The sequence below is a fragment of the Neopelma chrysocephalum genome, unplaced genomic scaffold (genome assembly GCF_003984885.1).
Source record: "Neopelma chrysocephalum unplaced genomic scaffold, ASM398488v2 Primary Assembly neopelma1_320, whole genome shotgun sequence".
NCBI classification, from domain to species: Eukaryota; Metazoa; Chordata; class Aves; order Passeriformes; family Pipridae; genus Neopelma; species Neopelma chrysocephalum.
The window spans coordinates 211,893-224,394 of record NW_020897983.1 but is presented as its reverse complement, the minus strand read 5'-3'; the positions used below and the strand labels follow the sequence as shown (position 1 = coordinate 224,394).

The 12,502-nt window shown below is 64.1% G+C and overlaps 1 protein-coding gene across 4 annotated transcripts in view; it reads left to right on the top strand.

The window, feature by feature from the left end:
• The window catches only part of NFIC (nuclear factor I C), a 40,037-nt gene that overhangs the window by 2,369 nt on the left and 25,166 nt on the right, over positions 1-12,502 (top strand). The window contains exon 1 of one of the 4 annotated variants that reach the window (XM_027705159.1): positions 51-241. The exons of 1 other annotated variant lie outside the window; for it this stretch is intronic. In XM_027705159.1, the coding sequence (XP_027560960.1) occupies positions 212-241 (30 nt within the window). In that variant the 5' untranslated portion in view covers positions 51-211. Of the gene's footprint in view, positions 1-50; positions 242-12,502 lie in introns of those variants that run through there. 2 more of the 4 variants (XM_027705162.1, XM_027705161.1) reach the window with 2 other exon arrangements.

The following is a 12,502-nucleotide window of genomic DNA, read 5'->3' as shown; positions in this document are numbered from 1 at the left end:
AGTTGGAATTTTTTTTTTTCCTCCCCGCCCCCCCCCCCCCCGGGGGCCCCCCCCCCCCTCCCCGGCTCCCCCCCCCCGGGCCCCGCAGAGCCGCTCCGGAGGAGAGAGAGAGAAAAAACGCCCGGACTGCTCCAGCCTCCGAAATGACTCAGTAACTTTTACGCCTCGAGTCTCAGCCCTGCAATTAGGCACTTTCCCAGCACGGCTCGGGATGTATTCGTCTCCTCTCTGCCTGACCCAGGTAACCGGGACCCCCCCGCGTCCCCCCCCCCAAATTTGCCTCTTTCGCCGCAACGGACTTTAACAGTTGCTATGCAAAAAAAATTAGAAAAAAAATAAGAAAAAGCAAGAAAAAGCAACAACACCCCCCCATAAAAATAATCATAACAGGGAAAGGCGGGCTGGGGCCGTGCAGGGCTGCTCAGAGGAGCTGCGTTTCCCTCTTGCCCACCCCCCCTCCCGTCGCCTTTTGTAGGGGTTTTTTTTGGGTGTTTCTGGTGCTTTTGGGGGTTTTTCAGCCTTCACTTTCACTTGGGGCGTGGGGGGGGGGGGTTGGAAGGTTGCGTTGTGGTTTGGGTTTTATTTTTTGTTTGCCGTGCTCAGAGGTGGGTGGTGCGGGGAAGCCGCCGGCTCTGGGGGTGCAGGGGGACACTGTGGGGTGCAGGGGGTCCTGGGTGGATTCGGGGCGGCTCGGGCGGGACTTGGCACTGCGGGTTTGGCCTCGGCCGTGCTGCCTCTTGCGTAGCGTGAAACTTTTTCCTTCCCCCCCTCCAGCCTGGCTGCACATGGTGGGGTGCAAGGGGTGGGGGGGGGCACAGGCTTTTTCTTCCAAATCCTCTGAGTTTGGGACAATTTGCACCCGTCCGTGCCGCGCCGCGCTGGCGGGCGAGAGGGCGGGAGGGGTCGTGCATGACAGGATATGGGGGGCACCCCTTCAGCCTCGGAGGCAAGGGGGGCGATGCCAGTCCCCACCTGTGTGTCGGGGTGTGGAGGGGCAGCCCTGAGCCGTGCTGGGGACGCTGGTGTCACCCCAGGCCACGCCAGCACGGTCCGGTGGCACGCGGCAGGGCGGCCGTGCCAGGGCCCGCGGTGCAGGCGAGCGGGGCGCCCCCGAAATCTCCCCCCCAAAACAGCCAGTGTGGCCGCGGGGGAGAGATTCGGGGACCCCCCCCCCCGCCTTGCCCACAGCACGACCACTGCAGCTCTGCCTTTGCTCTGTGCTTATTGATCGCTGATATTTATTTAATTATTGAGCAGCTTTCCCCGGCTCGTAACCTCTTCCCTGCTGGCAGCAGCCGCTGCCTGCTCCGAGCCCGGCCTCGTGCTGCACCCCACGAGGGCTCTGCTCTGGGGGGTGTGCTGCTGTGGGACCTCCCTGCCTGTGCCCAGGGTTCTCCTGCCAGACCTCATCCCTTGGGCTGGAGCTGCAGGCGGGCTCTGGCTCCACCTCAGAGGCTCAGCTGCCTGTGGGGGTTTGGGGGGGTCCCCTCGTGGCACCTGTGTGGTGTGGGGGGCAGTGTGGGGGTCTGGCCTTGGTTCTCCCCAGGTGCAGCGTGAGGCTGGTGGGGGCACAGGCAGGGACGTGGGTGGGCAGCGCTGGTGCTGCTCAGATGACCCTGAGGATGGTGCTCCCTGTTGTGTGGTTGACTTGACAAGGGTCACACCTCAATCTGGGTTTTTTTCATCTCTCTTTCTTTCTTTTTCTCTTTTTCTTTCTATTTTTTCTTTTTATTTCCTTTTCTATTTTTCTTTTTCTCTTTTAATTTTTTCTTTTTATTTTCTTTCTTTTTTTCCTTTTTTCTTTCTGCTTTTAATTTTTTTCCTTTCTTTTTTTCTCTTTCTTTCTTGTTTTTTTTTCTTCTTTCTTTTTCTTTTTTATCTTTTATTCTTTTTTTCTTTTTCATTCTTTTTTTCTTTTTCATTCTTTTTTTCTTTCTTTCCATCCCTCCACTCCCACCTTGACTCCATCCCACCACCTCCCAACCCTTCCTAGTCTCCAGCTGGTGCTGGGTTGGCAGCGCCTGTTGTTGCCAGCTCACGGTGCTGGTGTGATGTGGGAAGCTGTGTGGTCGCTGGCCTGACTGGGACTGGCAGGAGCCCTTCTCCTCACAAACCTGTGCTGTTCTCAACGCTTCTCCCGGCCAACAGCAGGGAGCTGGTTTATCCTCCATGGATCCTCTGCTCCGCTGCCTTGGCACGGGGAAGGCTCCGGTGTCCTCCCTCTTGCCCTGGCATAGCCTCAGCTCCCAGCCCGGCTCAGATAGGACCAGACTTCGTCCCCCAGTGCCAGCCCAGCCATTCCTGTTCCCGTTCCCATCCCACCCGCGTGGCGGGCAGGCTCGCCCGGGCTCGGGAGCTGCGGATGGTGATGTGGATACATTGGAACGTGAGCGGGAGCCGCCCTGCCTTAGCCTTTGTGCATCTCCCCACTGCCACCACCGCCAGCCCCTCGAGCCCAGCACGGCCACGGGGACCCCGGTGACCCCTTAGGCAGCCGTCCTTCCCAGCCGGAGCGGGTCCAAGCTGGAGAGCCCGGTGGCACCGAAATAGCCCTGGCCGAGGCATCGCCCGTGACACGCTCCTGGCTGCAGCCTCGGCTGAGTCTCCCGGCAGGCAGGAGGGTGGCTTTGTGCCCTCCCCAGCTCAGTGTCTCTGCTCGGACACTTCCTCTCACTTCCCCGGCTCACCTCTATCCCCCCTCAGGGACAGGCCGGGAAGTCAAGAGGGAGCTGCCTGGATTAGCAGGGAAGCGGCACCGGAACCGCCGCCACGCACGAGGCCTCACCCTGCCCACGGGGAAGCAGGGGGGGGGAGTCCGGCTGCCAGGGCTCCAAAATAACCCTGGAGCTGAGCACCTGCCAGGGACCCGCACGTGTGTCCCCAGGGAGCTGCTGCTGAGGAGCCCAAGGGATTTCCAGAGTCGTAACAGTTATCCCTGCCTCCTGGATCTGCAACAGTGGGAGATTTGGGATGTTCTTGTGAAGGGGGAAATGTGCAAATTTTGTGACTGGTGATGCTCTTACAAACCTCTGGCTCATGCCTGGCACCTGGCAGTGCCTGCAGTGTGCCTTGAGACCCCCACCCTGGTTCCCACAGGATGGGAATGAGGTGAGATGGGCACCAGCCTCCGAGGCAGATGGAATGGCGGGAGTTGTGCATCCTGCCAGGGTCTGGCCAGAGACCCTCTCCCCTCTCCCACACCCCATGCAGGGGATGCAGAGGCTGATTTTGGGATGGCAGAGGTGATGCACCCAACCAAGAGCTGGCAGCCAGGCACAGACCCCCGTGTGTGCCATATTCAGTGGCTCCCAATCCAAGGGGTGTTGGGGAGCACCCAGCTAAGCTGGCCTGGCACAAACCTCAGTACCAGCAAACAGGCACAGCGTGGGGCCCAGGGGACAGAGCTGGGCTGCCAGAGGCATTGTGGCCACGTGGCGTGGTCACAGCCACATCTCCAGGAATCCAAGGGGATCCCACCTCTCCCCAGCCACTGCCGGGCTCCCCACATCACCTGGCTGCCACCACTGCTGTGGGCATGTGGCTGGGGCAGGGAGCTGCCCGCTGGGTACACCTCATCGGGCATCCTTTGGTAAAACCCCTTCCCAAAAGTGCCGGGGCTTTTCAGCGCCGGTGTTCACCCCCTCCACCAGTAGCTCTGGCGAACTGGTTTCCAGCCGGGAGCTCAGATCGACTGCCAAAGGATGGGAGCAGCAAGCTGGGCACGGCGGGGGAAGAGAGGGAAGGTTGCAACACACTTTCAATTCTCCCATCTGCTGAGTATTGTTTGGGAAAAACAATGAGGCCGTTCTTTAAACGCAACCTTCGGGAGATCCTCGCTTTCCCCGCGGCGCCCGCCGTGCCCGCCTGCCCTGGCGAGCCCTGCCCCGCTCGCTGCTTCTGCCTGATCCCGTCTTAAATCCTCACCCAGGAAAAACAGATCCTGTTTACAGTGAGGTTTACGAGGCCGGATCGGAGGGCTGGAATGGGGGGGCGGGTGGGATAAGCCCAGCTGCACGAGGGGCTGGTGGCCGGCGCTCACGCTGTGCTGCTCTTCCCCCGCATCACCTTGAACTTGGCTGGGGCCTCGCCGCAGTAAATCAGCCGCCCTTCTCCGAGGTGCCCGCCGATTCCTCCCCTTCCTGGGCAGCTCTGCCCTGCCCACGGTTCCCTCCCTGACTGTGGTTGAGGTCCCTCATGCCCGTGGTTCGCTCCATGCCGGGGCAGGGAGCGATCCCACCGCGTGCCCGGCGCTGCGGGCGCGTGCGCGCCTTTGCAGCTTTGCTGAACAAAGCCCAGCTGCCAGGGCCCAGCGTGCTGCCCGGAGCTCTTGGAGCAACTGGGAATAGCTCCCTTTGGTGCTTTTCTATTCCCCTGAGCCTGGGTAGGCTGGGGGTGGGTGCTGGGAGCTGTAGCCTGATCCTGTTTTGACCCGGCAGTTTCCCCCCCATTGCAGGGGTGGCTGCGGCATGGTCGGTGTGGCCGGGGCAGTGCCGGCGTGGCAAGGCTCGGTGGCAGAGGAGCCGTGGCGAGGGCCAGCCCAGCCGGACATGCTCTCCTTATCCAGGCACAGCAAAGAGCGGGAAAGGCGGCTCTCCCAGGAGCTCTGGGCAGCCCTGGCGCAGGGAGCTCGAGAGCCCGGGGCGAACTGCCACGGTGGCACCGAGGGATCCATCCTGACCCGGGGCTGTGCACAGCAGGGAGGGCCTGGATGGGGGTTTGGTACTCACAGGGAAAGGAGGGAACAGTGTCTGCTGCCTTTGGGGGTGGTGGAGGCAGGTCCCTACAAGGCAGGGCTCTCTGGGAATGACCACAGGGACAAGGACAACTTGCCCTGTCTGCTCACCAGCTTTCTTTACCCAGTGCTGCCTATGCCAGCCGTCCCTTTGCCTGGCCCCTGGACGCTTCCCTGCAGCCCAAGGGATGCCCATTGTCTCCCCCTGCCATGACTCCTGTTGTGCCTGCACCTGTCCTAGGGACAAGGCGAGCCCCAGGTGGCAGGGATGGGGATGGTGGCAAAGATGGGGATGGGCAGGGATGGGGAGAATCCCCAGGGTCCCACACTGGAGGGGAAGAAGGAGAGCTGTGGGGGAGGTACAGTCCCTCCCTGTGAGCCTGGCACGTTGCCTGCCACCCCCAGCCGTGCTGTGGCTCCTCTGCACAGGGATGGCAGTGCCAGCACTGAGCACTTCCAAGGGGGCTGACTGCTTGTGGGAGGTGGGGGGGGAATTCCTGTCCCCCCCAGTCCTTTCACCCAAACTGGGAGGTGTAGGCAGGGTCCTGGGGTGGCAGGGATTTGCTCCTTGGGGACCCATGGGGAGAGGATTTCTCCTGCAGCACCTTGGGGTGTGCCGGGCAGGTTGGGGCAGGGTGGTGAAGGCGATGGGAGCAGCGAGGGCATCAGTGGGTGCTGAGCCCTGCCAGCGTCATGTGGCATCACCCGTGATGTCCCCACAGCACGGCTGGGAACCAAGTGTGAGAGGGGCACAGCCTCATGGCGGCCAAACCCATGTGGGTTTTGGGTACCAAAGTGCTTTTGGATGCACCAAATCAGCACAGGCAAGAGCCTGAGCTCGGCCTCCCTCTCCCTGCCCTGGCAGCTGGGCACCGTGAGACCTCACCCCGGAGGAGGGGACGGCGTAGACCCCTGGGACGTGCCAGCTGCAGGGAGGGGATGCACAGGGTCCCCACGGGCATCCCGGGGCCTGGCTCACACACAGGCGGGTGGCTGGGCTCGCCATCCGTCACGTCGGCCCTGGGCAGGCATCCCCCGCGGCCGGGCGCGCTGTGCCAGCTTGGCCAGGGCCCAACACCCTGCGCCGGCCGCCAAGGCCCGGAGCTTCCCAAGTCCTGGAGAGGAGCTGGGAAAGGATCCCGTGGCTCAGGTGCGGCAGCGCTCACGCGCCGGGGGACCTGGGGCCGGCCCCTGCCAAGGATTGATTTCTTGGTTAACTCGCCACTGCTGTAAAAGCGCATTAATCCTCCTTCCCCGGCCGGCAGCCAGCGCTGAGCAGCGTTTTGGGCGAAATCCCCGGGTCTGGGCTCTGGGCTGCCTGCCGTGGGCATCGCCCTCCCCGCCACCACCACCGCTCCGGCAGCGCTGCCTGGCACGGGAACACCAGGATCCAGCCCTTCTGCTGACCCCTCTTCCCTGGGAGCTTGTTCAAGTCTGTAGCCAGGTGGATTTTTTTAAAACCTGGGGGTTTTATCTTGTTTTTTAAGAAGGCTTTCGCTCTCCTTGCAAAGGGCCCCTGCATTCCCTTCACGGGGAAACGGTATTTGACCGGCTGTTGTCCAAAAAAAACCCCCAACATGTTTCTGATCACGAAAAACCAAGAAATATTTTTGCTTTCAAAGGAAAAAAAAAAAAAAAGCCCATGAGAGAGAATGTTGATTTTCCACCCAGACATTTCCCCTTTCCCCAAACCAGCCCCGAAACGAGAGGCACCTCTGCTCCCTCTCCTCTCCCCAGGACGCCATCCTGGGTGCACAGTCCCACTGGAGACAGTGTGGATGTCACCCAGGGCTCATCTGGGCGCTGTCAACGAGGGCGGTGGCACGACCAAGTGTGTGTCCCCCCTCTCTGCTCAGACCCCGTTTTCCAGCTTTTCCCACCCTATGCAGGCACGTGGGGCCGCCGGGAGGACGGCGAGCGCCGGTGACCCGCTGGCTGTCCCCGGGGAGCCACCCATCAGCGTGCTGCAGAGCCCCCGCCGCCAGCCCGCCTCGCCCCGCCGTGACAGGCGACGAGGCCGCCTGGTCCCACGGTTGCCTGGCGGGAGCTGTGATGTGCCGGATCCTGCACCCCCCTCCCGCCGTCCCCTGGCTGCTGCCCAGCGATTTGGGAAAGCGAGACGGCGCGGGCTGAAATGTGACCCCCGCCACGCTGCGCCGCAAAATCTCCTTTAGTAACCTGTGCGCCAGGACAGCGAGAGCGCGGCGTGAATACCAATGAGGGGAAAAGTGCCGAGTAAAGGGTTTTTGATGGAAATGGCATCGCATGAGAAAGGGAGCCGGGAGCGAGCGGGGCGGGAGCGCGCCCCCGAGCCCGCGCCTGCCTTTCCCCGCGCGCGTGTGCGCACCGGCGGCCCGGGGGTGGGAAGGGCTGAGCGGGGCAGGGAAGGGCTGAGCGGGGCAGGGTCGTGCCACCCCGGCGAGCACGGGGGCAGGGGGGTGGGCGCGATGGAGCGGAGGGCTCTGTGAAGCGGCGGCTGAAAGGGGCACGTGGCAGGGGCTTGCCACGGGCAGCGTGGCCGCGGGGGCCGGGGCACTCGCTCCCCGTGGCACAGCGTGGCCCCGTGGCCGCAGGGAACGGCTCCCGGTCCCCCGGCGCAGCGCGCCGCTGATCAAAGGCGCGGGCGGGGAGGGAGCGGGCCTGTGTGAGCAGCGCCCTGGCCCCGCGCCACCCCACCTTCCCGCTCCGCTCCCCCGGGAGTTTGTTAAACAAATTTCTCTAATTGCACAAGCCAAGGAGTTTGTTGGAGAAAAAAGCCGGGGAAATTCCCCTCCCCTGGGCCACCCCTTCCCCGCTCCCCCCCGGGGCAGCCGGTGCGGGGCGAGCAGGTCCTCCCCGCGACCCCCGGCTCTGCGGGAGGCTGCGACCCCGGCGCCTGCGGGGAGCAGCTGCGGGGTGTCCTCAAGTCACCTCTGCCTACTCAGGGACGTCCCCTGCTCGACCTCCTCGCAGCCGGGTCACCCGCATTCCCTCTCGTCCAGCCCCTGGGGTCAGACCCTGTCACCTAACGCGGTGACACCCGGCACCGCCGTCTGCCCTTCCCGGCTGGCGTTCTCCATCGCTTGGCTGAGCACCCCTGGAAACGGCCTTTGTGAGCCTCCCGTGGGCAGCCCCTGACACCGAATCCCGTCGGATTAGCGAACGTACAGGATAAAAGCCTCGGCTTGGCGGCAGCTCTGTGCCGGGTGGGGGCTGTGGCGGTGGCCCTGCCAAGAAAGGAGGATGCACGGCCGGGTCCTGCCCCGGCTCCCGCTGAGGTCATGGCTATAGATAGCCCAGGAGGGCGCAGGGCCGAGGGCAGGACCCGCGCGCCCTTGCCAGCTCCACCGGCAGCCCTGTGGGCACCTACTGCCCTGACGGAGGCACTGCCGGGGCTCTGAGGGTTGCTGGGAAGGGGGTTGGCTGCACCAGCCACTGGCCATCAGCAGGTGACAATCTGGTGCTGCAGGGTGTGACCCTACACCTGCAGGGATGCTCAGCCCCACCAAGTGGCCTAGTGCCACCACCCCCTCTCCATCCTCGGTGACGAGGGGTCCTGCAGCCCCAGCCGATGCGGTGACCCGGGGTGGCTTTTGCTGTCGCTTCCCACCATGTTTCCTTCTTCCTCTGCTCCCAAGCAAAAGCCAGGCTGAGGCATCCCCACCCCCAGGGTGCACCCATGGGTGCAAAGCTGCTGAGTCGAGGAGTGCGGGGCCAGAGTTTGCCCCTTCCAGACACCCAGTCTGGGTGCAGCTCAGCTCCCCACAAAGCCAAGCACGTGCCCAGGGTGCCCCGCCAGCCCCACGGGGCCCTGGAGCGCCGGGGTGGCTGGGGAAGGCATTGTTGATGAGGGCACTAAAAATAGAGTAGGGACTGGGATCTTAATGGGACTTTGTGGGAAACCTGGAAACATTTTCTCATCCCCGTAAATGAGTCCAGATGCATTAACGATGACTGCATCGCATCCTGAGGTACCGCCGGAGGGAACCGGGACGCGCTCGCAGCTTCCTCGCCTTGCGGTGGGGGATTGGTTGGAGAGGGGAGTCGCCAACAGCAGCACAGGGCTGAGCCGTGACCGCCGTGTCCCACGTGGGGACAGGGACAGGGATGGAGACAGGAGCTGGCTGGCTGGAGCTTGCCCGGCATCACCGTGGTGAGGACCCCAGTCCCCATCCCGGGGTCCCTGTTCCTGGTGCCCACGGGTGCTCCCAGCTCTATGTGAGGCGGGAAGCATGGAATGTGCGCGAAGTGTGGTCGTTGCACTGCGGCCTAGGGAGCTCAGGGCTTTCTGGAGCTCCCCGGGGCCTGAGGTGGGCAGTGAGGAGAGGTGAGGTGATGCAGGAGGGCCCCCAGATCCCAGGGCCGGTGGTGCTGTTGGCACTGCACCCCCCTGGCACCCTGGTGCGCCCTGTGGTGGCATCGAGCTGGTGGGATCTGGCCTGTCGGGGGGTTTCCTTCTGCTCCGCCATGGAGTTGGTGACTGGGGTATTGGCTCCCAGAGTGCCTGGCCCCACTCGGGGACCTTGGACTCCCCCGGGGGATGGCTCAGGGCCAGCCTGGGCAAGTAGCCCAGGGCGGGTGGCTGTTGGAGCCCACGTCACGAGGCAGGTTGGCACGGCCGTCTCCGCGGTATGGCAGTGTCACTTAGCGGTTACAGCAGCAGCCCAGGAGGCAAGGACAGTGTCTCCCTGTGCCTCAGTTTACAGCCAGGTGGGGGTCAGCACCCGGCACAGGAGGGGGGCACCTGCCCCCTGTCCCAACCCAGGGTGCAGAGCCCTTACATGGGGGACAAGGGGACCAGCCGCAGCCACCAGCCTCCGCGCCGGGCACCGCCAGAGCCCGGCGTTCTGAACAGAGTCCCTTTGTGCAGGTCAGCCCCCACCCACTTCTGCTGCTTGGGAGGCGTCCAAAACCCTCCCGAAATAGGACCCAGCCGGGCTCAGCCTTTGAATCTCCCCAGGAAGGCTCTGCTGAGCTGCCGAAAGCGGATGAACACCCCCCTTCCCCCTGTTAAACCAGTCCCATCCTTCCGCGCCCGGGCTGCAGGACCCAGCCAGGCTCGGCGCTGAACCACAGGGGACACCCTCATCTCCCTTTGCTCTCTGGGAGAGCCTGTCACCACCCTCGGTTTCCCCATCCCTAAGTGGAGGGTCCTGGCTGGTTGTTCCCAGCCCCTGGGGAGCCAGCGAGGTGCTGGAGCAGAGGTTGAGCCTTTGGCACACCCATGGCACTGCAGAGGCACTGGGGCTGCGGGGGGGCCATGAACTCTTCACTCCCAGGGCCCCGGGGGCAGCCGATCCTCCTGCAAGGTCGCCGACTCCCCAGCAAAAGGCCGGGGCTATTTTTAACTAGTGACTTGCTCCAGGGTTGGATTTGCAGCAGGGTGAGCCCCGTGAGCCCATCACACCACTGCCCATCATGGAGTGCAGAGATACCCCCAGTGCCACCCCGGCGTGGGTGCCTCCGGGCACACCCAGCAGGGAGATGGGGACCTCTCTCTGCACCCCTTTAATGATGCATGACGGGGGTGAATTAATCCCCCTCAGAAAGGCCAGGACAGAGCAGGCAGGGCTAAAAATATGTTAGGAGGGAAATAAAACCTCCTGCGTCAGGGGCTAAAGCCAGGCTCAGAGCCCTGGGCTTGTCCGGGGGGGGCCCTGCCTGGCCCCAGCTCCCTCCATGTTGGGGACAGTGCCCCTTCCCTGGATTGTATGTGGTGCTGTCGGCCCTGGTGCATGTCCTCAGTTTCCCTCTGCACTCCTGGGGGTGCAAACTGCCTCCATCCCTGCCTCCCATCCTGGCTGAGACCCTGGGATCTGGGATGGGGTCTCAGGCACCGCAGTCCCTGCCATGTGCTGGGAGCAGGGCTGGGGGGGGCCAGGCCACCCCCGGGGCCCCACACTGACGCAGGGCCGGGTGGAGGAGCTGGCAGTGCTGGGACCTGCTGGCAAAGCCTTTTTTTTTTCCAGTTCTATGAAACATTTCCCTTCCTTGGAGCCCCGGGGAGGTTTCAGCTGGAAAGCCACGTGGCTCTGGTGCTGCTGGCCACGGGATGCTTCCCGGGGTGAGGGGACATCTCCTTGGCCATGGGCTGTGTCCCCTCTGTGCTTCCCCTGTGCTGCTTCCAGGCCTCTTCCCAGACCCCAGGAGCCACTGTCGCATCCTGCCTGGCAGGTGACAGGTCTGATTTTCCCTATTTCTGGAAAGGCAGCGCCTCACCCTGGGGGCAGGTGGGGTCACTCTGGGGAAGCGGCTGAGCCTTCGGCTCCCGAACCCCGAGGGGGATGCTCGGAGACGGCACCTGGGGAAACTGAGGTGCCTGGGGGATCCAAGTGAGTCTGCAGGAAGGCAGCAAGTGGCCCTAGACTCTCCCACCATCAGGTTTCGCTTGCCAACACCCTCTTGTCTCCTCCACCCATCAGTGCTGGCTGTGCTGCTGCTGGGTGCCATCCCTGGGGAATCCATACCCCTTCCCCGCACACTGGGCACTCTGCTCCCCAGTTTGGGGTGCGTTCGGCAAACCCGGGGACTGGCAATGCCAGTTGTTGCCGGGGTGGGGGTGCACAGGGGCAGACCAGAGGCGGGGTGCTCGGCGCAGTGTCGGGGCACGTACCGTGCCGCCGGAGAAGCCCCCTCCGGCTCCATCCCACCTGGGCCACCCCCAGCCGCCGTCTGCGGGGCGGGCTGCGCTGGCTGGCGGGGGCCCAGGCGGCGCTGGCACCCGAGCCCGGGGCTGCCAAGAGAGCTGCCTTTCTTCCTGCTGTTTTCCAAAGCAACTGGCAGGTTCTCTGCCGCCGCGGCCTCCCGTGACCCGCGGCCCCGGCGCGCTCCCCGCGCCCCCGCTCGCAGCCGCAGCACCTGCGAGGGCGAGCGCCGGCACCGCTCCCGCCCCGGCACGTCGGGCGCGGGCAGGTGGGCACCGGCCCGGCCCCCAGGGGCGGCAGGGACCTGCCTGCTCCAGGGTGGCTAGTGGAGGACCCAGCGGGGCGTTTTTTGGGCAGCGCCAGGTGTGGGGAGCCCAGGGCTGCTCAGGGAGGGGTGCAGGGAACGCCGCAGTCCCAAGTGCGTGGTGAGCACCGGGGGCTGTGTGAGCACGTCCACTCCCACCTGGGCTGGTCCTGAGCGGGGCTGAGCGTCAGGGCAGTAACTGAAGGGTGGGAGCCCCTCTCTGCCCCATCTCTGCTCACCCTCCCAAGAGCCCAAGGTGGGTACGGTCCAGCCCACCCACAGCCCCGAGCCATGCATGGATGTTGGCTGGAGGATGCTCTTGGCTCTGTCGGGCAAAAAAAGCCACAAAAAGATCTGGGGAGAGGAGCTGTGGGGAGGTTGCGCTGTGTCCTGCCTTCACCTGTGCAGGGGTGGCAGCCAGGTGCCCTGGGCACTGGGTCTCTGTGCCCCAGCGTGGGCTGCAGGAGGGGATTTGCAAGCTGGATGAGCCAGGAGCTGGGGGGGAACGTGGCTGTGACAGCGTGTTCTGCCCCACGGGCAGCTCTGCCGTGGGGCCAGGTGTGCACAGGCAAGGCCAGCACAGCTCGTACCTGCCCTGGGAGCTTCAGCTGCCCCCGTGCCCCCTCACTGCCCTCCCCAGTGCAGTGCTGCCTCTCTCCCGGGCCAGGGAAGCCGTGTTCCGAGGGGAGCGGGCCGGGATGCCTGGCCCCGCCACGCCGGCGAGCAGCAAAAATTATGAATAAGCTCTTGTTAATAAATACTTTATGATGAATCCAAATAGATTTCCTCCTCTGGAGCAATTATTGTAAAATGGGCTCTAATAGGGTGCAGGGCGGCCCCGGG